This window comes from Suncus etruscus, chromosome 9 (genome assembly GCF_024139225.1).
Source record: "Suncus etruscus isolate mSunEtr1 chromosome 9, mSunEtr1.pri.cur, whole genome shotgun sequence".
NCBI classification, from domain to species: domain Eukaryota; kingdom Metazoa; phylum Chordata; class Mammalia; order Eulipotyphla; family Soricidae; genus Suncus; species Suncus etruscus.
This window is the reverse complement of record NC_064856.1, coordinates 49,757,664-49,784,298: the sequence shown is the minus strand read 5'-3', so window position 1 is coordinate 49,784,298 and position 26,635 is coordinate 49,757,664. Positions and strand designations below refer to the sequence as shown.

Below are 26,635 nucleotides of genomic sequence, written 5' to 3'. Positions count from 1 at the left end.
CCAAGTTGTAATTAGCAGAATTTTATCTTTTTATTTTTCATGTACGCCACATCTTTACTCTTTGTTTTTACCTCTTGTTAAAATATAAAAATTAAAAAGGTGCAGTGAGTATGGTTCATATATCTGTATCTCCAAATATATCTCCAAACTTAAATCTTTCAAAGGGCTATTTTTTTGTTTGTTTGTTTTTGGTTTTTGGGTTACACCTGGCGGCACTCGGGTTACTCCTGCTTCTACGCTCAGAAATCGTTCCTGGCAGGCTCAGGGGGGAGGTTATTTGGAGGGGTTGTTTGTTTTTAGGCCACACCTTTGTATGCTCAAGGGGTTTCTCCTAGCTCTGTGCTCAGAAATCACTCCTGGCAGGCTTTGGGGACCCTAAGGTATGTTTGAGATGGAACCCCAGTTGTCCATTTGCAAAGCAAATGCCCTTCCCACTGTGCTATCCCTTCAGCTCCTGAAGCCCGAGTTTAATGTCATCCAATGCATTTACTTCTGCTTCAGTTTTTCTTGTCTATGAAACTGGATCCATATGAATGCCGGGATTCGAAGACCACCATCATTTTGTATACAAGGCAAATGCCCTACCTCCATGCTATCTCTTTGGCCCTCAGAGGGGCTTTTTGTCATAATTTTTATATGTATTCTGCATTTGACTTAGGGCATAAGTAGGAAATTGCTGACATGGGTAGAGCTTTTCTTCTGTAGAATAGGTGAAAAATAGCGAAAGACAGGGTTTCTCTTTTGTGTTTCATTCAATATTAAAGACAGGAAATTATAATAGTCATTTATCTGTTGTATTTTCTTTTTGCCTTAGAGTAACTTTGTAAGTGACAAAGTACCTGTTTCACATGTACAAAGCCTTAGGTTCAAATCGCTGGCACCTCCTTAAAAGTAAAATAATTTTATATTTTTAATAATCAGATTAAAAGTGAAATATATTAAAAATTGCTCTTACTGGGGCTGGAGCAATAACACAGCAAGTAGGGTATTTATCTTGCATGTGGACAATCTGGGTTCAATCTTTGGTACCCCATGTGGTCTCCCGAACCTGCCATGAGTCATTTCTGAGCACAGCCAGGAATAATGGCTGAGACCACTGGTGTGACCCAGAAATCAAAAACAAAAATAATTACTCTCATATGTCCAGTTTATAGCTCTCTTCACATATTATTAATGTTATCAGTATCTTTCCAGAGATATGTAAATAGCTAAGCAATTATATGTATGTATATTTCCCTTAGATGTTAGATTACGTGTAACATTATGTTATATTACAATAAATATTCACTTAATGTATTCTACCAAATTTTATATATCACAGGATTTTTAACTAAATATTATAGCTCTGTGTACCATATTTAATCAGTTATTTGGATATTTTCATTATTTCCCTTTTTACAAATTATGCTACATTTGATAGGTAGTTAACTTTATTTCTGTATGAATATAGCTTTATATTATTTTCTAAAATCAATTGATATGGGGCTGGAGAGATAGCACAGTCATAGGGCATTTGCCTTGTATGCTGCTACCAGGACAGACAGACGGAGGTTCGAATCTCGGCATTGCATATGCCTGCCGGGAGCAATTTCTGAGCACAGAGCCAAGAGTATTTCCTGAGCACCACTGGGTGACCCCAAAACAAACAACAAACAAAAAATCAATTGATATTTCTACTTTAGGATTTCTACAATTTGATTTTCTTTTTTTTTTTTTTTCTTTTTCTTGGTTTTTGGGCCACACCCAGTAACGCTCAGGGGTTACTCCTGGCTATGCGCTCAGAAGTTGCTCCTGGCTTGGGGGACCATATGGGACACCGGGGGATCGAACCGCGGTCCGTCCAAGGCTAGCGCAGGCAAGGCAGGCACCTTACCTTTAGCGCCACCGCCCAGCCCTACAATTTGATTTTCTAACGAAGATTATATATTGATTGTTAAATATAAACTATCTTGTTTGTAGGTTAATAGAAGTCATTATTGTCAAAAGTACAACAGTAATGATATTTGGGGGGGGTCACACATAGCAATGCTCAGGGATTACTCCTGGCTCTGTGCTCAGGGTCATTCCTTGCTTTGTACGGGGACCATCTGGGATGCTGAGGATCAAACCCAGATCTGCTGTGTGCAAGGCATATGCCCTACTTGCTGTGCTATCGCTCCAGCCCAACAGAAATGATATTAAAGTGACATAAAGTGACATAAAGTGAAATAAGAACATAAAGAGTGAAAGGACCAGAGAGATAGTACAGTGGGTAACGCATTTGCCTTGCATGTGACCAATCCAGATTTTATTCCTGGCATCCCTTATGGTCCCCTGAGGCTGCTAGACGTGGTCTCTAAATGCAGAGCCAGGAGAACCTCTGAGCACAGCCAAGTGTGGCTCCCCACCTCAAAATTAAGAACAAAGAATGAGAGTTAATAGGTTTGGGGAATATCTATGCATGGAATTCACTTGTAATTACAATATAATAATGGACTTCCTAAAACTTTTATATTGGAACTTGTAGCAACATTTTATGATACTTTTTATATGAAATGTATTTTTAAGAGAAAGTACCCTTGTTTCAGAATTATATTTAAATTTTTTGATCAAGATTTTATTTTTCACATATAATTTTTACTTAAAATCTTCTTTTTTTTCCTTTTTCCTTAGCCCTGGAAGAAAGCGAGACTTTTCTCCTGTTTCTTGGAGTCAGTACTTTGAGTCCATGGAAGATGTAGAAGTAGAGAATGAAACTGGAAAGGATATATCCTTTACAAAATTGACTTACTTTTAGTAAGAAAATAATTATAATTTAGAAGATGTATAATTTCTAAAATGTTATTTCCTTTGCTTATTTTATTTTTATCTCCCTTTTACTATATACAATATAGCTTATTCCTGTAAGTATGTGTTTTCTCTTACTTGACTATATAATTTTCATACCTAGGAAAAGGATTAAGATTTAAATTGCGAAAGGATTTCTTTTTTTTAATATCTTTATTTAAACACCTTGATTACACATCTGATTGTAGTTGGGTTTCAGTCATGTAAAGAACAGCCCCCTTCACCAGTGCAACATTCCCACCACCAATGTCCCAAATCTCCCTCTACCCTACCCCAACCCCACCTGTACTCTAAACAGGCTTTCCACTTCCCTCATTCATTCACATTGTTATGCTAGTTCTCAGTGTAGTTATTTCTCTAACTGCACTCATCACACTTTGTGGTGAGCTTCATGTCTGAAAGGATTTCTATATGGCCCAGCAAAAAGGTTTTATGGGTTTCCCAGAGGGAAACTTTTACAGTGGGAGAATTGAATTGGTTCAGGATCTATAATCTTGAAACTGTAATCTCTCTCATTAAGGCAACGGTATTTTTCTACCCCCTGGTAAAAATGGTGATTCTTGCTCCATGTCTCAAAAACAGCTTTGGTAGCTCAGAAACTTCTGTTTGTCTCTTTAAATTTGAAAAATCTCAAGTTGGCCAATAATTTAGTGGTGCTGCCTGAGTTTTCTTTTTTTTGGGGGGGGGGGGGTTGTCACACCAGGCAGTGCTCAGGGGTTACTCCTGGCTCTACAATCAGAAATCACTCCTGGCAGGCTCAGGGGACCATATGGGATGCCGGGATTCAAACCACCGACCTTCTACATGCAAGACAAACTCCTTTCCTCCATGCTATCTCTCCGGCCCCATACCTGATTTTTCTAATCAGTATTATTATGACTAAATAATCAGAAATTCAATGATTATAAGTTTAGATATTCTCTTTAACTATTCATACACTTTTCGAGTTTATAAGAGTGGTTCAGAGGGTCCAGTGCTGCTACTCCTGCATGGAGGAGGCCATTCTGCCCTTTCCTGGGCTGTATTCACGGTAAGGTGATGGTAGAAGTTGATGTCTGTATAATCATTGTTTACTTCTGTATGACTATGACTAGCTTAACTATTTTCTGTACTCACATTGGCTTGATATTGGAAGGTTAGGAATATGAGCTATCTAGCTTCTTAACTGGGGTGACTTTAGTGCATTAATCTTCAAGCTCTTTATGAAATGTTCTAACAGAAAATTTTCTGTTAGATGTGTATTGGAACAAAGGTGATGGAATCTGTGTATTTCCAAAGTATAGTTCTGAAGGGCTGTACAATGTTGTACAGTTGAGTAAAGCCCTAACTATATGTTTTTCTTTTTTTTTTTTTTTTTTTTTAGTTTTTGGGTCACACCCGGCGGTGCTCGGGTTACTCCTGACTGTCTGCTCAGAAATAGCTCCTGGCAGGCACGGGGGACCATATGGGACACCAGGATTCGAACCAACCATCTTTGGTCCTGGATCGGCCTCTTGCAAGGCAAACGCCGCTGTGCCATCTCTCCGGGCCCAGGAGGATTTTTTTTTTTTTTAGTTTATGTTTTTCTTGATAGTGATATTATTATTAAATATAAAAGCATCCTCTTGGCTCTTCTACTACTATGAATTATTTGAGGACAGAAATAATTTTATTTCCTTTTGTTTCCCTAATATCTTTACACATTATGTATTTTTATACTTACTTGAGTTATTTTACCCATTTCGTTTGCTGTTTCTTTTCTCAAGACATGACTATGATTTCCCCATAAGTGTCAGACCCTTCCATGTTTCTAGACCAGTGTTGTCCAGTAGAACTACAAACCAGTAATCTTTAGTCAGTGGTCTTTGAACTGATGCTAAGCTGGAGTTGTAGAACTGTTGAAAATACACTGGTTTGTCTCTTCAGTTATATAACTGCAGGCTTATGGTTCAGAATGTGAGACAGGTGTCAGTCCAAAGGTGTGAAAAGGTTGAAGAAAGCTGATAAAAACATAAACTACATTTGTGATTTAAAATTTTCTAGCAGTAAATAAAAAAATAAAAAATAAACCAGGTAAAATAGATTTTATTTGCTTCACTGTACCCAAAGTATTAATAGGAAAGCTATAAAAAATCCAGTTTAGATGTTTCATATTATTATTGATACTATTTGAAACATGTATATTTTATATTAAGCATTTCACTGTGGTAATATCTTTCCAGTCTCGGAGTTCACTATTAATAAAATCAGCTACTAGAAATTCGGTTCAAAAAATGCCAGCTGGAATCAAACCTTCATTGCATCAATTCAGACCCAGATGCAGCTGCCTGTCAGTTTGTGGGTCGAGTTTTGGGGAAAAAACCCAACCCAGTTTGAACCCAGCTAACCATGTCAGACCAGCAAGAGCGGTGTAAGCAATAACCAGAGATTAGATTAAAATAGTGCTAGCTGAAATCAGATGTCTGGTACATTAACCCAGATACATATGCCTGTTGATTATGGGTGGAGTTTGTGGGGGCAATTAAAAAGGTTTAAACTCAGCTGACTGTGTCAGACCAGCTAGACTGCTTCACTCCATGGCTGCACATTTCTTCCAGTCAAGGAGCTGCACTACAACTCTTAATAAAAGTCCCATACATCAGAGTTCACAATGGGAAAACTACGCAGAACCCCACTAAACCTTGTGACTGAAGATGTTCATTCTGGAGACCCAACCAACGCTTGCCACATGATAACATCTCTGATCAGGACTTTAGAAAGTAAATGTTAACGATGTTTAAAGAACTTAAGGAAATGATGGAATGGAAAGCCCAGAAGACTCGCGAGGACATGAGAGTAGAAATCCTACAAAACCAAATTCCTACAATAAAATGACAATCTCATGACAGTCATCTCTCTCAATGTCAATGGACTAAATACACCAATAAAGAGACATAGAGTGGGAAAATAAATCAAAATGCTGAGTCCAACATTTGCTGCCTGCAAGAAACACATCTGAATAATCAGCAAATATATTCAAAGTCAAAGGTTGGAGGCAATCATTCAAATAAACAACTCCCTTAAAAAGGTGGCAACACTATTATCAATCAACACAGACTTTAAACTTAAAATGATAAGAATGAAGATGGACATTTCTTAATAATCAAAAGATATATACAACAGAAAGAAATCACAAACCTAAACATATAAGCACCCACTTAGGGGCCTGAAAAATATTTAAAAAGAATTGCTGATAGATTTGAAGGAAGACATCAGTAACAGCACAATAATAGTTGGAGACTTCAGCACCACCCTGTCACCTTTTAATAGGTCAACTAGGCTAAAATTCAAGAAGGGTATACTGGCTCTGAAGGAAGACATAGAAGAGAATGACTTGGTACATAAAAAGCTTTGCATCCCCAAAAAGCTGAAAAGACATTCTTCTACAATACACATGGGAAATTCTTCAATATAGACCATATTCTATACTATAAAATCATATATCCCTAAAATCAAGAGTTTAGAAATTGTATCAGCTGCTTTCTCAGATTATCATGCGATGAAATTAGAAGACAAATCAACAGAGAAAGAATGTTAATATCTGGAAACTAAACAGCAAATAGGTTAGAGGTGAAATCAAAGAATCAATTAAAAGATTCCTGGAAACAAATGAGAATGAAGATATGAATTATTAGAATTTGTGAGGCACAGCCAAAGCAGTATTAAGAGGAAAGTTTATAGCTTTGCAAAAAAAATCAGGAAGGAAGAAATAAATAACTTAATAGAACAATTTAAAAAATTGGAAAATTATCAACAAAATGAACCAAAAATAGGCTGATGGGAGGAAATAATTAAACCCAAAGCAGAAATTAATGAACTGGAAACCCAAAAAACAATTCAAAAGATCAATGAACACTGGAATAGGTTCTTTGAAAAAAAATAAACCACTAGCAAGACTCATAAAGGAGAGAGAAGCTTTTTTTTGTTTTGTTTTTTGGGCCACACCCTGTGATGCTCAGAGGTTACTCCTATCTGTGTGCTCAGAAATCACTCCTGCTTGGGGGGCTATATGTGACACCAGGGGATTGAACCATGGTCTGTCCTAGGTCAACCACATGCAAGGCAAACACCTTACTGCTGCGCCATCGTTCCAGACCCAAGAAAGAAAGGAGCTTACTAAACTGAATTAGAAATGAAAAGGGGGAGATTACTATAGGTAATATAGAAATTCAAAGGAAAGTCAGAAATTACTTTGAGAAACTATGTCAGAAAATAAGAATAGAAGAAATAGATCTATTCTTGTATTCTTAAAACCTTGCAGGTTGAGCCAAGATGATCTGGCATATCTGAACCAGACCTATCACTATTGAGAAAATTAAAATTAAAAATTTTGGGAGATAGGTTTAATATCTTTATCCACTCACATATAAGCCTACATTTTTATGTTAGAGTTGTCATGTGGTGGGACAATGTTTTATTTGAAATGCTTTATTTGGAACAGTTGCAAACATATATATGTATATTTTGTTGTTGTTGTTGTTGTTTGCATCACACCTGGCAGCGCTCAGTGGTACTCCTGGCTCCATGCTCAGAAAATGCTCCTGGCAGGCTCAGGGGACCATATGGGATGCCAGGATTCGAACCACCATCCTTCTGCATGAAAGGCAAACACTTTACCTCCATGCTATCTCTCCGGCCCAAACATCTATTTTTTTAACATCTGTTTTTCAATGTTTCTGGGAATTTGAACATTTTGATGTTTTTCTGTTGTTATTGATGTATATGGTTCTGGAGATTAAACCCAGGAACTCAAATTTGCTGGTAAATGCTTTTATGTACCACAACTTTTTTTTTGGGGGGGGGGCACACCTGGCAACGCTCAGGGTTTACTTCTGGCTATGTGCTCAGAAATTGCTCGTGGCTTGGGGGACCATATGGTATGCCGGGGTATAGAACTGTGGTCCATCCCTAGGCTAGCGCGTTGCAAGGCAAACACCCTAACACTTGAACCACCGCTCTGGCCCCTTTGTACCACCATTTTATTTTATTTATTTTGGGTTCTTTTTGTTTTGTTTTGGGGTTACACTCAGCAACGCCTAGGGGTTACTCCTGGCTCTGTGCTCAGAATTTGCTCCTGGAAGGCTTGGGGGACCATATGGGATGGGATTTCAATCGAACTGGGACTGTCTGGGGTTGGTCGTTCGCAAGGCCAATGCCCTAATGCTATGCTATTGCTCCAGTCCCTCTGTACCACTATATTAGGCACTGAAAAACATTTGGAGAGCTTTTAGTTCAGTCAGGATACTAATACAAATTCTAGCTTCTTAAACTGTCACAGCCCCATATGGGATCTCATAACTTAAAAAATAATGTTTTTTATGATTTATTCTAGACATTTTATATATATTTTATGTTTATTTGAGGACAAGGAAAAATTTTATGGGCAGAAGTGATTGCAAATGAAAACATTTAAGCTCTTTTACAAATGATAGTTTGCACACAAAATATAAATAGGGACTAGGGAGCCAGATTGGTAGCACAGTGGTAAGGCATTTACCTTGCACACAGCTGATCTGGGTTGAACCTGGAATCGATCCCCGGCATCCCATATCGTCTCCTGAACCTGCCAGGAGCGATTCTGAGTGCAGAGCCAGGAGTAACTTTTGAGTACTGCCGGGTGTGTCCCACCCCACCCCCAATAAAATAAAGATCAGGAAGACTTGTATCATAAAAGACAATTTCATGTTACTCAGTTCTCAATATTTGTAATGTATGGGATATTAAATTTTACCCTAAAAAGAAAGTTTATTTTAACATTTTTTTGTGTAGAAACGATACCTAGAATAATTCTATTTTAAGTTACCCAATTTATGAGAATAGTAAAATTTATCTAATACCAAAACTAGGCTATGACAGTGGCAGGAAAACTCCACCAATTTTAAATTGCAAAATAGATCCAGAATCCTAAATAAAGGAACAGCAGATTGAACCTGTGATAAGCTAGGTTTTACCCAGGAAAGCAAAAATGGTTCAACATTAGAAAATCTATCAATGAGCCTCTTACCTCACTTGATGCCTAGAGAGGACTAGATCAAATATATATCCATTACTACTGGAGCGATAGTACAGCTGGAAGAACACTTGACTTACATGTAGCATACTAGGTTTGATCCTCAGTATCCCATATGGTTCTCCAAGCACTGCTAAGAGTAATTCCTGAGAACAAAGTTAGGAATAAGCCCTGAGCACTCCTATATTCTTATAAAAGTTAAAAAATGCTGGGGACATTTACTAACAGTACTTAACTATTAATTGCTTATTAAAGAATAAAACCGGTTCGGTTGAGAAAGGCCCGAACTATTTTAGATTTGTTTAAATCTCTTAAATTTTACCTCTCCTTGACATCATTTTTTTAAATTTATATATTTTTTTATTTATATTTTTAACTGTGGTAATTTTTTTATTGTTGCATATGCATCTTACATGAACTTTTGATTAATTTCATCATACTGCCTGCAAAGTTATTTCAGGATCTGACTGTGACATTGCTATAGTATCCTGGGCCAGGATATTAATGAATTTATGGTCCTTATTTAGGTATTCCCTTCCAAACTAGGGAAAGAAGTTAATCAAGGGATATGGCCAGAAATTATTAGTAATTACTGAGCTCAGAGGATCATTGCTTAAAGTTGCTTATATATTGTGTTTTATTTTAAAAGATGAAGGTTTAAGAAGTGATTTAGGTGTGGAAGGTCATAATTTAAGTTGGAACTTTTAATTCAAACTACACACTAAGATGAAGGAAATGATTTATAAAAATTTAGTGACATGTTTTGGTTTTGTTTCCTTCAGTTCCTTGAATTCTATTGGCAGCTCATTCAACAGTTATTAATAAAGAAACATTTGTCTAACAAACATGTTAATTTAGTACTTTTTCTTTTCCTTGTAGGCAGCAATCATTAGTAGAGTTCAGTGTAGAATTGTGGCTTTGGATCTGCGAGGGCATGGTGAGTAAAGTTTTCTTTCTTTCTCTTTTTCTTATTGGGGAAGGTATACCCAAAAGATGTGCTTTCTCTTAGCTTACTTTTGACTGCTCAGGTATCACTCCTGGGGAATCTTGGGGGACCATCTGTGATGCCCAGGATGGACCCAGGGTTAGCTGCAAGTAAGGCAAGTGCCATAAGCCCTTTACTATTTCTCCAATCCATTCATACAGAGAGCCTGAGTTCAACAGTTCTCAGTTCCTACAAGGGCAATCCTAGCAGTGCTTCAATGGGCCACTCTACCGTGCTGAAATTAGACTCAGGACTTTGAACATGCTGGGCATGGGCTTTGCCACTGACCTATATTCCCAGTGAATTCTTAGCCTTAGACTAATCCCATTGAATAGTTTTCAATATCACAATTTGTATTGTGGCAATAAAATAAACTTGGTTTGTTCCATCTGGGTATTTTGAGGCATCTCACTTCTACAAATATTATGTCAATATACACATACATTTTTTTAACTTATTGTTCTAAGGAAATGTCTTTTAATGTAACCAAATTCTGATGCTGATGATGTAGAAGTGTGAATAAATTCTTGCTAGATTACTATAATTATTCACTTAGAGTTATTGATTATAAAGATGTGTTTATAACAAAAAATTTCGAAGTCCATCACATAATAATGTACTCACTACATTGTTCAAAGGTGAAATACTTGTCAGAGAATACTTTTGCTTTTCTGCTTCCTGTCCTTGAAGATTTTTTTGAAATATTTTTAGGTGAAACAAAAGTAAAGAACTCTGAAGACCTATCTGCAGAAACAATGGCAAAGTAAGTAAACTAATATTGTTAAAACACAGCCTGACTTTCATTAATAGTAATAGTAAACTTTATTGTTCTGGGGAAATTGTGAGACAGTATTTTGCACAGAGAATTTTTTTTCTGTTTTCTTCTAATTTGGGGGTTTTCTTACTGTTTTATCTTGAAAGAAATTTTCACTTTGTTTGGTATATTCAATGTCATGATCCTCACAAGGTAAATTTTTCTTGTATTAGCTTTTGAAAATATTGTCAACATTTCTTCTGTTGAGGATTTGGATATATAATGAGAACTGTGTTCAGAAAAGTGTTTGTATGTAAGAGAATCTGTGAAGTGGACCCTAGTCCTCAAAGTTAAAAAAAAAAAAAAGAACATCATATACAGTAGATCTCAAACCTCGTCATTCATCAGACTCACTTAAGTGATTGTAATACAGGTGATTTGCCCTGATTTAATATACTTTTTCTAGAGAGAGAGAGAAAGACTTTGTGTAAGGCCACTCCCAGTTTGGTCCCCAGTACTACTGAGCACTAATAGGCGTAATCGCTGAGCACTTTTTTCTTTTCTTCAAACAGAACCACATAATTTGAACCGTCTTATCTTGCCTCACAAATTGAGGGGGAAATAATGGAGGGTACCAAGACCAGACAGTCGTATGAACATTAAGTAGAAATAAAAAATGATCAGACATGCTAGACACAGAGTGGACCAGTTATACTAGCAACCCGGGTAGTAAAGGAGGGGGATGTGGGATGTGGGATGCATGCTGGGAACAGGGGTGGAGGGAGGACAACATTGGTGGTGCGAGTGCCCCTGATTCGATATCACTATGTACCTAAAAAATTACTGTGAAAGATTTGTAATCCACTTTGGTCAAAAAAAAAAAAAAGATTGTTTTGGTTTGGAGTCACTCCTGGAGATCTCAAGGCTAGTGCTGATTCTGTGTATGCTCAGGAGGTATTTCTGGCAGTACTTAGAGGACTATGCAATGCTAAGGATCAAACTAGGATTAGGCATATACTTATATACATATAAGCTACCCTTTATACTATCGCTTCAGCCCTAAGGGTTTACTTTCATTTGATATTATCTGCTTTGTTATATGTTTCCTTACATTCTACATATAAACAAGAGATCATCTTGAATTTTATTTCTCCTTTGGACTTTGTATAGCATGTTTTATTCATGTTATAGCAAAGGTAGGGTCTTATTTTTTTCTTAAAACTATTTCATAATGGGGCTGGAGTGATAACACAGTGGTAGGGCATTTGGCTTGCACGCAGCTGACCCTAGATGGATGCAAGTTTGATCCCTGGCATCCCATATGGTCCCCTGAGCCAGGAGCGATTTCTGAGTGCAGAGCCAAGAGTAACCCTTGAGCGCCACCGGTGTGGCCTAACAAACCAAAATACACACACACACACACACACACACACACACACACACACACACACACACACACACTAAACTATTTCATAAGATACATATTATTTACCCATTCATCTTTTGTTGGGCACTTGAGTTGTTTCTAGATTGATTCTTGCAAATAATACTGTAGGGAACATGGGTATGTAAATGACTTTTTAATTAACGTTTTTGTGCTCCTTGGATAGATATCTAGGAGTGAAGTTGTTGGATAATATTGTGGTTATGTTTTTATTCATTTATTTTTTTCAATGTCAGGGATTGAACCTAAAACCTCACACATGCAAGTCATGTGCTCAATCACTGTTTTACATTCTTGTCTCTCAAATGGCGATTGTCTTTAGTAGTTATTTTGGAAGGGGACCACATTGTGATTTTTAGCAGTTGCTTCTGCACTCAGCAATCACTGTTATAGTGCTCAGGGCACCATATTGGATGGGGATCAAATCTAGATTGGTATTATGTAAGACAAGCACTGTACCAGCTTTACTATTCGTCAAACCTCTTGTTTTTGATGCTTTAAAGAATTTTCATACTATTTCTGTTGAAGCTGAGTCAATTTACATTCCCACCAACAGTGAATGAGGTTTCTTTTTTCTGCCTTTCAGAGACATATTGTTTCTGATCATTTTGTTAATTCATTCTCAGGTACGAGTTGATACCTCATTTGTCATTTTGATTTGTAAATCCCTGATCAGTAATAGCATTTACATGTAAGTGCCTGTTGGCTAGCTGTATGTCTTGATGAACTATCTCTTAAGCTCTTCTCATATTTCATTGGGATTTTTTTTTCTGTTGTTGAGTTTTGTGAACTATTTATATATTTTGGATTTTAGCCCTTTGTCAGATGTATGAATATTTTCTTCCATTCAGTAATTTGTCTTTTTGTTTCAATTATGTTTTTTTTTGTTGTAAAGTACCCTTTAAATTTTATACTTTACTCGTGTGTGTGTGTGTGTGTGTGTGTGTGTGTGTGTGTGTGTGTGTGTGTGTACCTGTATAGTCCAATCCCATAAGAATCACTGAAACCACTATCATGGTGTCTTTCTTCCAACAGCTTTATGGTTTCAAGTCTAAAACCCACGTTCTTATTCCATTTTAAGCAAACTTTTTTTAAGTATAAATATTTAAAGGCCTTAGGTATGTTTTGCAGAACAAGAAGGGTGAAATGGTGCTGAGAGAAAGAAAAAAGACAAAGATAACAGGCATCAGAAGTTTAAAAATGAATGATTGAAATACAGTAGATGAAGATAATTACAAGTTGAGCTCTTTTCTTTCCTAAAATAAAGCAATAAAATACATAGATATTTCTGAATTCATTCTGTTAAAAAAAAAAAAGACTTTAAAGTAGTGCTGCTAGAAGCTGGGTAGGTGGTACAGTGGGTAGGGTGCTTGCCATGTACATAGCCAACACAGGCTTGGGGATCTAATGGTTCTCCAAGCCATCAGGAAGGATCCCTGAGCTCAGAGCCAGGAATAAGCCCTGAATACAGCCAGTTGTGGCCTCAAAACAACACCACCACCAACAAAAACAGGTTTAAAAAATAAAGTAGTGTTAACATGAGTTGAAAAGATTGTACAACTTGCGTTGCATGTGACTGACCTGGATTTGATCCCTGGCACCCCAAGTGGCTCCTGAGCACCTCTGGGAATGATTCCTCATTGCAGAGCCCTGAGCACTGCCAGATGTAGCTTTAAAAAAAATAAAATAAAATAAACAAAGGAGTGCTGACAGTATAATTTGTTTTAAATAACCTTAGCACCTAGCCATATTTAAGATGCAGCCACACTGAAAGTAAAATTCCAATTTGGAGCTTAGGTCATTTTAATATTATTTATTTTCCTATTATATCTGTGATATGCTATGCTGCTTTTCAAGAAATAAAAACTCTTATTTTAAATCTAGTATAAACATGTACTAGATTCCCATTTAGAAAACATTCACCAGAATTATAAGATGTAGATAAGTAGGTAATCTTTGATAAATCTTAATCTAATTTTTCTACAGAATATCAGGGTATGTTTCAAGTAAAGCAATAATTTTGGTAATGAATATTTGGATAATATTGATTCTCTAGGTGGAAGATATTTGGATTATTGATAATAATCATCTTTTATCTGAATATATATTTCCTAAACTACCTTATTAAGTTGGTTTGTTTCCTACTCTGTTCACCTTTATGTCTGAAAAACATACATACCCTCCTCAGATCGTAAGTATTTTAAGAAATCTGAACTTGGATAAATTTCCAGAAGTGTTCTTCTGTTTTACTCATTATATGTTACTACCAAAAGTCTTACCCTTAAATTGAACTCAAAAAGAATATTAAACTATCATTTGTTTTCATTTGTAAAATTGGGTGGCTTCTTTATCTCCCATTAGTTTCTTAGCAGATGCTGCAATTCTTTATTGGAATCTATAATTGTTCTATGAAATTTTGTAATGACTCCAGAAATAATGACATTTACTTTGCCATCTTTTTTTTTTTTTTACTTTGCCATCTTGAATGCTGTAGAAACTATATTTAAAAGATTATGTATGTATGGTCATGCCTATTATAGCACTGAGTGCTTCAGGTATATATATTGACACAGCAAACAGAGCTATCCTTTGAAGTTTACTGATTCACTCCAAAAAGAAAAATAGTCTTGAGACATACTTAATTCTTGCTAAAGTAAGCATGCATGCAAATAAAAATCAAAATTGATACTTCAGTTCTCATTTTCAAAGCTTTATGGTTTACTATATTAACATATCTGCTTATAAAGAGTAGACCAGAAGCCAATAAAAATTAGTGTGAACATCTTTCTAGTTTCTCAGAACACTATACTTAAATTTATATTCAAACATCAAATAGCTTTATGTGACAAAATGTAAATAATAATTAGCATTTGTATAGTACTTTACTTCTTTCAAAGCAATTTTATGTTCCCTGCCTCAATCCTTCAAGCAATCCACAGAATAAGTGGATAGTCTTTATTTTATTCAGATTGAAACTGTATAAATAATTAATACAAGTGCACTTAGTAAAAAGTAATTTACAGTTTATCTTTGACACAAACGTCAATACATTGTAATGCTTATTAATCAGTTTTTCTGTTTTATAGATGGGAAAACTAAGACATAAAATCTTTTATTGATTTGTTCAAAATTTCTAGTTTAAATTTCTAGTTAAAATATAAGTATTTGTGCCGGGGCTGGCGAGGTGGCGCTAGAGGTAAGGTGTCTGCCTTGCAAGCGCTAGCCAAGGAACGGACCTCGGTTCGATCCCCCGGTGTCCCATATGGTCCCCCCAAGCCAGGGGCAATTTCTGAGCGCTTAGCCAGGGGTAACCCCTGAGCATCAAACGGGTGTGGCCCCCCAAAAAAAACAAAAAAACTAACAAAAATGTAAGTATTTGTGTAATTGATGTAATTGTATTTAATTTGTATAATAGTGAAAGTGTAAAGGAAAACCAAAGATTTTGGGTTTATAGTATTGAAATTGCCAGTTATCAGGAGAGGACAATGTATAGTTACATGTATAGGGACTAGAGGTAGATTTGCAAGATGATTTAGTAGACCATCATATTAGGTCTTATAATTAAGAGATCAAATGAAGATTTTAGGTAAAGAAATCATTTTTAAAGCGTTGCCAGGTAACTTTCTCAGCTTTTCCTCTTCTCTTTGCAGAGATGTTTGCAATGTGGTTGAAGCCATGTATGGGGACCTCCCTCCTCCAATTATGTTGATTGGACATAGCATGGGTGGCGCTATTGCCGTTCACACAGCATCATCCAATCTAGTGCCAAGCCTTCTGGGTTTGTGTATGATTGATGTGGTAGAAGGTAAATCTTATTTTTCACCAAATAAAAAATTTAATGTCTTAGAGATATCATGACAGATTGTTATCTTGTTTTAATTGATTGATTTCACTCATCTTGAATATATTTTATCTTTTCAGTTAGTGCTAGTTTGTGCTAATAGCAGTTCAAGAGCTTTATTTTTGAATGGAACTATGATTGATATATAATTTGTTTCAGGTACACAGCGTAATAATTCAGCATATGTATATGATCACAATGTCATTTTGAAAGCCATCACCCCACATAATTAAAATAATTTTTCTCTGGTGAAAAGTGTTTTGATCCACTCTCTCACCATAATACACATCACATCCCCAAGATTTATATCACAAAAGTTTCTGACTTTTGGCCACCTTCCCCCATTTACTAATTTCCTACACTATATAATTTTCTATATTATTAGAAACTCATGGTCTTAAAAAAAAAAAAAAAAAAAAAAAAAACCTCTGGGGCCAGTGAGGTGGTGCTAGAGGTAAAGTGGCTGCCTTGCAAGCGCTAGCCAAGAAGGACTGCGGTTCCATCCCCCGGCGTCCCATATGGTCGTTCCCCCCCCCCCCCAAGCCAGGGGCAATTTCTGAGCACTTAGCCAGGAGTAACCCCTGAGCATCAAACGGATGTGGCCTGAAAAACCAAAAACAAAAAAAAAAAAAAAAAAAAAAAAACAACTCACGGTCTTCCAGAAGATGTAATAGAGTTTACAAGCCAAGGTTCCGGCTAAAATACATTTGAGGGGCTGGAGAGATAGCATGGAGGTAAGGCGTTTGTTTGCCTTGTATGCTGAAGGACGGTGGTTCAAATCCCAGCATCCCATATGATCCCCTGAGACTGCCAGGAGCGATTTCTGAGTATAGAGCCAGGAGTGATCCCTGAGCACTGCCGGGTGTGACCCCCTCCCCCAAAATAAAATACATTTGAAAATCTGCTACATACTACCAAAAAAGACTTATTTATTTATCTTGTGCAGCTTGGTTTTCCAAGGCACATGTGAAAGGAATAATATAGCCAATAGGGGCCTAGAAGACTGTAAGTATATCAGGATTAGAAGACAGGAGTGAATATAGAAATAGAGACATATTTAACACTTTCTCTGGACTGTTTCTCTATGCCTCTCCCACTCCATGGGTAACACTATAATTAATTCATTGATTTTGGGGAGAGGGGATCTGGGCCACACCAGGTGGTGTTCAGAGTTGACTTCTGGCTCTGAGCTCAGAAATTAGTCCTGCCAGGTTCAGGGGACCATATGGGGTGCTAGGTTGAACCAAGGTCAACCACATACAAGACCCTACCCACTGGGATCACTTTGGCCCCTTACTGAAATTTTTTCAAAATAAAATCATTCCAGTAGCTTTCACTCTTCTCCCCATCACCATACAAAAAGAGAACTTGCTGGGGTGGAGTGAGGAGTGGGGAAAATCTTCAATAACTCTAAAGTCACAGCACCACCTACAGGAAAATAAAAAAAGTGATTCAATTGCATAAGCCAGGGATGGCGAACACAAGGCTCTAGAGCCACATGTGGCTCCCGGCCAAAATGAATGCGGCTCTTTGCCTCTTATTATTTTGTCTACTGTGTCTCTTTGCCAAGTTTGTATTTTGTTCTGCTGCTTCTGAGGAGGGACCTCTGAGGAGAGATCTCCAAGCGTGAAGTCCTGCCCCCATGCTGCGTCATCCCATTTCCCATCCCTCAGAAACAGCTGCACGGGCCAGCGAGCGGGGGACCCATGTGTCACATGTTGGGGTCACATCTTGCAGTTAGTTCTTAGTGTGGAGGACACAACACACCCTCACCATCACTGCAGGATTTTTTACCCTCACTCAAAATGGCAAAATGCAATATGTGTTTAATATATTATTGTTAAAATTATGTGCTTTTGTGTGCGTGTTTGTCTGTTTTGGCAAGTCACTGCGTGGTGTGGCTCTCTGACTCCCACAGTTTAAAATTTTGGCTCTTTGTGTTGAACTTGTTCGCCACCCCTGGCATAAGCAGAACATTTCTGTAGGCCACTAATGTGATTACTCTCAGTAAAAGGGATTATTCAAAACAAGCCTCCAAAGGGCAGACTTAAGACAAAATACTGGAGGAAGTGACAAATAAAGAAACTACACAAGGAAGTGAATATCCAGAGGGAAAACTCATTGAATGCCTTCTGGAAGCTACCACAGCAAGAATTTTCTAAGGGTTAGGAAGCACTGGGACACATGCCTGTCATAGAGAGGTCCTGGGTTTGATCCCCAGTACCACAGAATTCTAGAGCACCACTCGTATTATCTTTTTGTTTTTGTTTGTTTGTTTGTTTTTGTTTGTTTTGTTTTTGGGCCATACCCGGTGGTGCTCAGGGGTTACTCCTGGCTGTCTGCTCAGAAATAGCTCCTGGCAGGCACGGGGGACCACATGGGACACCAGGATTCGAACACTCATATTATCTTAGGAACCCCTGGGATTGCTCTCAGAAGCCATGGCAGCACCAGACCAAGTAATGCCAAGAATGGCCCCTGAATCTGCTAAGCACTGCTTGAGAAAAATTGTTGTTGTTTCTGTTATATTTCTTTTTACTATCTTTTACAATTTTTGTATTTATGCATTTATATTATTTATGGAGGGGCCTCCTAAGCAGTTTTCAAAGGGCCTAGCCTCTCTCAGTGATTCTTAATCATCTATAATTCTAGGCATGTTAATTGATGCTAGGATCCCAGAATCTGATACTGTTCAGGATCTGCAGTGGTGGGAACTCCAGGACTAGTTGGGTGGTGTTCAGGGGCCTCCAAGGCAAGGCTAGATCCTAGCAGTGTTGGAGGCCTTGAGGTCCACATCAAATGCACATATGATGAACTGGGATCTAACACATGCCAGGCATGCACTTTAATCTCTGTACTGTCTCCCAACATTGTACTAGCCCAAAAAGTAGTTAATAAACTGCATGCTTCCTTTCTAGGTTTTACTTAATCCTGCTCTTATTGAGGACTATTGTATACAATTTTGTATACAACTATGAATTTTTTTATTTTAATTTCTAGGTACAGCCATGGATGCACTCAATAGCATGCAGAACTTCTTACGTGGTCGTCCTAAAACCTTCACGTCTCTAGAGAATGCCATTGAGTGGAGGTAACCCATAAATCTGTATTGGCTCTATTTTATTTTTTTGTTTGCTTTTCGATCACATCCAGCAGTGCTCAGGGTTTACTCCTGGCTCTGCATTCAGAAATAACTTCTGGAAAGCTTGGGAACACCTGGGATGCAAGGGATCAAACCCTAGTCAGTCTCAGGTTGGCCACATGTAAGACAAGTAAGTGCCTTACATGCTGTCCTATTGCTCTGGCCTCCACTAGCTCTATTTTAAACATTAGATTGTAGCTTGCTTTCTTCATCAGCCCAAATACTATTTTCAGAGGCATAGAAACTCTATCTCTAATCCTACTTTTATTGGAATACCACAAGTAGACACATTTAATAAAAATAAATTCAAAAAAATATTTTACATCAGGCTGAGTTGTTTAGAACCAATCCTTTTTCCAGTATACCTAGAATCATTTAGAATTATATTAGTCTGTTATCTAGCGGTTCCCACCTATAAAATGAGAGCTTAGACAAATTGAGACTTTAATGTCTTTTACATCTCTGATTAAACTCACAATTTTGTATTCTAGTAAAGAAAGGAATAGAGAGGGTTAGTGTAAGTCTTTCCCAGTTTATTTGTTTTGGTTTGGTTTTTGGCCACACCCATTGACACTCAGGGTTTATTCCTCCTGGCTATATACTCAGAAATCGCTCCTAGCTTGGTGGACCATATGGGACGCTGAGGGATCGAACTGAGGTCCGTCCTAGCCTAGCACTTGCAAGGCAGTCACCTTATCTCTAGCACCACAGCTTCAGCCCCATGTCTTTTCTAGTTTTTATTTAGATTTTGGATAAATTAAAAACTTTATGGATAAATTGTCATAAAAATTCAACTAACTGGACCAGAGTGATAGCTCAGTGGGTAGAGCAATTACCTTCTACGTGGCTGACCTGGGACTGAGTTGGGTTCAAATCTCAGCATTCCATATGGTCCCCACGCCTGCAGGGAGTGATTTTTGAGCACAAAACAGGAGTAACTGCTGCTGGGTATGGCCCATAAACTAAAAGAAAAAATGTTTTTCAATTAATTCAGGTAGTAATTCTGAATTCCTATTTTCCTGTTTTCCTAAACTCAGATAAAATATTTTTATTTAAGGGTTATATTTTGGTTGGGTTTTTGGGAGGCATATCCAGCAACAGGGGGTTGCTCCTGGCTCTGCACTTAGGAATCAATCCTGGCCAGCTATGCTATCTCTCTAACTCTAGAAAGGGTGTATTTTAAATATTTAAGCTTAAAAAATGAGATTTAAAGGCATGCCCTTTTTTGGTTTCCTCTCTTCATTTGTGTTCTAATTCATTTTGAACATAATCTTTGCCCCTTAGGCATCTTTAATTGAACAGCTGTGAGATTATTCTATTGTAGCTTTATTATGGCATGCACAGTTTAGGAGCTAGCTCCTGCTCCTGTCTTCTTATCCTATTCTGTTACACTGTTCTTCTGCTCCCCACTATTGCTTCTTGTACTCTGTCCTCAAAAAATCATTATCTTCAATTTTATATCACCTATAATGCTCTAACCACTCTTTTTAGGTTGTTTTTTTTGGGGGGGGGTTGTTCTTTTTTTTTTTTTTTTGGTTTTTGGGCCACACCCGGCAGTGCTTAGGGGTTATTCCTGGCTATCTGCTCAGAAATAGCTCCCGGCAGGCACAGGGGACCATATGGGACACCCGGATTCGAACCAACGACCTTAGGTCCTGGGTCGGCTGCTTGCAAGGCAAGCGCTGCTGTACTATCTCTCTGGCCCCAACACTCTTTTTAGTTTTTCTTTAATTCTTTCTTTTTTGTGGAGGGAGCAGTGGTTTTCGCTCACACCAACTGTGCTCAGGGTCTATTCCTGGCTCTGTATGTCAAGCATCTTATCTGTTGTCATTTTTCTACACCCCAACCTTTGTATTCAGAATAAAATGATTACTTTGAACTTTGCCTTACTATGTTAAAATTATTTAGCTATGTTTTTTAACACAGGCCTGGTACATAGTATACTCTTAGTAAATATATGTATAACTGAAATGACTTGAGTGTCTTTACTTACTTTTGATTTACTCAGTTTAGAATCTGAGGTAGGTAACCCAACTAGTTATTAAACTATCATTTGACACTTTGTGAACTGATAAAATAGGTGCTAACTAACCTCTTTTTTTCCTTTCTTTTCTAGTGTGAAGAGTGGCCAGATTCGAAATTTGGAGTCTGCCCGTGTATCAATGGTTGGCCAAGTTAAACAGTAAGTAACCCCTTGGGCTGGTTCAAGACTAAAACATGGTGAGAGTAACGGATTACATTGTCATATACCTTTATACCTGTCCTCCTGTTTTCATTAATTTGGGTGGTTTTTACAGCAGCTTAGTTGAGCACTATAGTTATACTAGATTTTCTTCTCTCTCTCTCTCTCTCTCTCTCTCTCTCTCTCTCTCTCTCTCTCTCTCTCTCTCTCTCTCTCTCCCTCTCTCCTTCCCTCCCTCCTTTCCTTCTTTCCTCCCTCCCTCCCTCCCTCCCTCCTTTCCTTCTTCCCTCCCTCCTTTCTTTCCTCCCTCCCTCCCAAACTCAAAGTCAATCTTGAAGTCTTCTAGACTTTTTTTGGATCACACCCAATGCCACTCTGGAGTTACTCATGGCTCTGTGTTCAGAAATCACTCCTGGCAGGCTAGGGGACCATATGGGATGCCGAGAATCAAACCTTGGTCCATCCTGTTTCAGCTGCATGAAAGGCAAACAACCTACCTCTGTGCTAACGCTCTGGCCCCCAAAGTCTTCTATATAAAATTGAGTTACCAGGGCTTGAGAGAGAGTTCACCTGGTAAATTGCTTGCCTTGCACACTGATGACCAGGTATGATCCCTGACATCCGATATTGTTCCTTGTGATCTCTAGGAGTAGCCTCTGGGTGCAGAGCCAGGAGTAATCCCTGTTTATCATTGGATGTGGCCCCAAAACAAAAACTAAATTACCTTATATATAACTCTAAGAAAAACAAAATGTTAACATTAAGTGTCCAGGGGCTAGGAGTATGGCTCAGCTGTAGAGTTGTCCTGAGTTTTTGAGACCAGCATTACCCCCCTCCCAAAAAAACATGTACTATTGTGCTGACAGCTCTGGTTTCATTCTTTTAATGGTGTATAGGGGCTGGAGCGATAGTATAATTGGTGTGACTCAAAAGTTTTCTTGTAAACAGCTAACCATAGTTGTGAGGAAAATATGATTGTATAGTGAATAGAGCGCTTGCATACCATGTGCCTAATACCCAACATTCCATATGATCCCCCCAAAATTCCCAGGATTAATTCCTGAGTGCAGAGCTTGGACATAACCTCTGCATTGATAGATGTGGCCTCACCAATAAGTTGATCAAAATAATAATGCCGCTGCTTCAGGTGAGTCGAACCGTCCTCAGACTGATTCCTGCTGATTTCTGCTGGGTGTCAGAAGCGCGGCAGTCATCTTGGGCCTTGCTGTTCCCAGCGGCCTGAGATTGGATTTCTTCAGCATTCCTACTGGCGGACTTGCCTGCTTCAGCGGCTTGAGATTGGATTTCTTCAGCATTCCTACCGGCAGACTTGCCTGCTTCAGATTACTCCTGGATATGCGCTTAGAAATCATTCCTGGGTTGGAGGACCATATAGGATGCTGGGGATTGGACCAAGGTTCGTCCTGGGTCAGCGCATGCAAGGACTCTGATCAGTGCTTGGTATATAATTTGTGTTGAACCAATATTTTTGGACTGAATTAGTCTTATGAATGGAGGAAAGAATTATGGAGTCATTGGCTTTTCCTTGCGTTCTCTCTGCCTGAACCAAAAGCCCGAACTGCTCTTTATTAACCCATTCCCAATTAACCAGGAGGGGGAGATCAAGAGAGACTAAAGACTGAAGATACCCATGACATTCTTCAAAGAAGTGGATCAAATACTTCTGAAATTCATCTGGAACAATAAACAACCTCGAATAGCTAAAGCACTCCTTGGGAAAAGGAATATGGGAGGCATTACTTTCCCCAATTTTAAGCTGTATTACAAAGCAATAGTTATAAAAACAGCATGGTATTGGAATAAAGACAGAACCTCAGATCAGTGGAATAGGCTTGAGTACTCAGAGAAGGTTCCTCAGACATATAACCACCTAGTTTTTGATAAAGGAGCAAGAAATCCTAACTGGAGCAAGGAAAGCCTATTCAACAAGTGGTGTTGGCACAACTGGTTAGCCACTTGCAAAAAAGCGAACTCAAACCCCCAGCTAACACCATGTACAAAGGTAAAATCCAAATGAATTAAAGACCTTGATATCAGATCTGAAACTATAAGGTATATAGAACAACATGTAGGTGAAACACTCCAGGACATTGAGACTAAAGGCATCTTTAAGGAGGAGACAGCACTTTCCAAACAAGTGGAAGCAGAGATAAACAGATGGGACTATATTAAGCTGAGAAGCTTCTGCATCTCAAAGGAAATAGTGCCCAGAATACAAAGGCCACCCACTGAGTGGGAGAAATTATTCACCCAATACTCATCAGATAAAGGGCTAATATCCAAAATTTACAAGGTACTGACAGAACTATACAAGAAAAAAACAACCCCATCAAAAAATGGGGAGAAGAAATGAATAGACACTTTGAAAAAGAAGAAAGGCAAATGGCCAAAAGGCACATGAAAAGATGCTCAACATCACTAATCGTCAGGGAGATGCAAATCAAAACTACTATGAGATACCATCTCACGCCATTGAGATTGGCACACATCACAAAAAAGGAAAACAAGCAGTACTGGCGGGGATGTGGAGAGAAAGGAACTTTTTTCACTGCTGGTGGGAATGCCGTCTAGTACAACCTTTATGGAAAGCGATATGGAGATTCCTTCACAAACTGGAAATTGAGCTTCATACGATCCTGCTATACCACTCCTAGGAATATACCCGAGGAACACAAAATACAATACAAAAATCTCTTCCTTACTCCTATATTCATTGCAGCGCTATTTACACTAGCCAGACTCTGGAAACAACCAAGATGCCCTTCAACAGATGATGGCTAAAGAAACTGTGATACATGTACACAATGGAATACTACGCAGCCGTTAGGAGAGATGAAGTCATGAAATTTTCCTATACATGGATGTACATGGAGTCTCTTATGTTGAGTGAAGTAAGTCAGAGGGAGAGAGAAAGACGCAGAATGGTTTCACTCATCTATGGGCTTTAAGAAAAATGAAAGACATTTTTAACAGTATCTCAGAGACAAGAGAGATGAGGGCTGGTAGGTGCAGCTCATGACATGAAGCTCATCACATAGAGTGATGAGTGCAGTTGGAGAGATGACTACACTGAAAACTATCATAACAATGTGAATGAATGAGGGAAGTAGAAAGCCTGTCTCGAGTACAGGTGTGGGGAGGTGGGGAGAAAGGAGATCTGGGAAATTGGTGGTAGGAATGTTGCACTGGTGAAGGGGGGTGTTCTTTACATGACTGTAATCATACAACTATAATCATGTTTGTAATCATGGTGTTTAAATAAAGATAATTATTAAAAAAAAAAGAGAGAGAGAGACTAAAGTGCTCTTTCGACTGTCCTCTCTGCCTGCTCTGCCTGCTTGGGCCTAAGACTTGATTCGGTGTGACTTCATCGCCGGAGGGCTCCCCTTCTTTGGAGGTGAGTCAACCGGCCCACAAAGAGTGGAGCCAGCTGAACTATGCTGGGTCTCTGAAGCTCAGGAGACCTCTTTCGACTGTCCTCTCTGCCTGCTTTGCCTGCTTGGGCCTAAGACTTGATCCAGTATGGCTTCATCGCCAGAGGGCTCCCCTTCCTTGGAGGTGAGCGGACCCACCCACAAAGGGTGGCGCCAGAGAAGCGCAGCCAATCCGCTTCGATATATAGCCACACACATCATTTAGCCAATGAATACCACCACAACACGTAGAAAAACCCACAATACAGTGTGACAGTGGGAAAACAACGCAGGCCAGCACCAGGCAATGAGAATGAAGATGGCAATTCTGATGGCCCGAAAACAGCCAACCACCTAGTTAGTCTCTCGGATATGGAGTTTAGAGAAGAAATATGGAGGATGTTCACAGAACTCAAAGAAAGCATAGATTGAGTTGAACAGAACACTAATAAGAATCAAGAGAATATGAAGATAGAAATCAGAAAACTCCAAACTGAAATATTAGGTTAAATAACAGGTCTGAAAAGCTTAGTAGACAAATTGAAAGACTCAATGGAAAAGCTCTCCAACAGGGTAACAGCAGCTTAGGATAGAATTAGTGAGCTGGAAGATGCGATGCATAACAACTCCATACAGCAGAAGAGATTGGAAAAAAGCCTTAAAGCAAATGATCAGGCAATGGAAAAATTACTCAAAGAATAGGAATAGATGAAAATAGAAGTCTTTGATAAGCTCAACAGAAACAGCTTAAGAATCATTGGAGTCCCAGAGACCCAGGAAGAAAATCTCCAGGAAGAATCAACGGTCAAGAACATCATTAAAGAGAAACTACCAGAGCTAAAGAATACATGCAACCAAATCCTGCATGCCCAAAGAGTACCAACTAAAAGAGACCCCAAGACACATCCGAGTCACAATGACGAATCCCACAGATAGAGACAGAATACTGAAAGCAGCAAGATCAGAAAGGGAAATTACATTCAAGGGAGCATCCTTGAGATTTAAAGCAGACCTGTCACAAGAAACACTCAAGGCCAGAAGGCAGTGGTGGAACATAGTGACAAAACTCAATGAAATAAATGCTTCACCTAGAATACTGCACCCAGCAAAACCCACTTTCAGGTTTGAAGGAACAATACATGGTGTCACAGACAAACAACAGCTCAGAAACTTTACAGACTCAAAAACAACCTTAAAAGAAAAACTGAATGGCCTACTTTAAGACAAGACTGACCAACAGACACACCAAACTTCTACACAAAGATGGCACTAAATCCCATGACAATTCTTTCTCTCAATGTCAACGAACTAAATGCACCCGTTAAGAGACACAGAGTGGCTAAATGGATCAAAAAACTCAATCCAACCTTTTGCTGTCTACAAGAAACATACCCGAATAGTCAGAACAAACAGACTCAAAATAAAAGGCTGGAGGAAAATCATCCAAGCAAACAACACCCATAAAAAAGTTGGAGTGGCCATTACCAATATCAGATGACGCAAACTTTTTTATTTATTTATTTTTTGGATTTTGGGCCACACCCGGCAGTGCTCATGAGTTACTCCTGGCTGTCTTCTCAGAAATAGCTCCTGGCAGGCACGGGGGAACCATATGGGACACCGGGATTCGAACCAACCACCTTTGGTCCTGGATCAGCTGCTTGCAAGGCAAACGCCACTGTGCTATCTCTCCAGGCCCAGATGACGCAAACTTTATACTCAGAAAAGTTGTAAGGGACAAAGATGGACATTTTTTACTAATCAAGGGATATGTACAACAGGAAGAAATCACTCTCCTAAACATATATGCACCAAATGAGGGGCCAGCAAAATATTTAATACAATTGTTGACAAATTTGAAAAAGAATATCAATAACAACACAGTAATTGTGGGAAACACAACATAGCTTTGTCAACATTTGATAGGTCAACCAGATTGAAACCCAACAAAAATATATTAGTCCTGTAAAGAGAAATGGAAGAAAGAGGCCTAGTAGAT

General features: G+C 38.5%; 1 protein-coding gene across 1 annotated transcript in view; it reads left to right on the top strand.

The window, feature by feature from the left end:
- Window positions 1–26,635, top strand: part of PPME1 (protein phosphatase methylesterase 1) — a 70,967-nt gene that overhangs the window by 24,230 nt on the left and 20,102 nt on the right. The window contains exons 2-8 of the mRNA XM_049780312.1: window positions 2,653–2,747; window positions 3,765–3,856; window positions 9,734–9,791; window positions 10,551–10,602; window positions 15,688–15,842; window positions 18,879–18,969; window positions 21,137–21,202. Coding sequence (XP_049636269.1) covers window positions 2,653–2,747; window positions 3,765–3,856; window positions 9,734–9,791; window positions 10,551–10,602; window positions 15,688–15,842; window positions 18,879–18,969; window positions 21,137–21,202 — 609 coding nt within the window. The remainder of the gene's footprint in view (window positions 1–2,652; window positions 2,748–3,764; window positions 3,857–9,733; window positions 9,792–10,550; window positions 10,603–15,687; window positions 15,843–18,878; window positions 18,970–21,136; window positions 21,203–26,635) is intronic.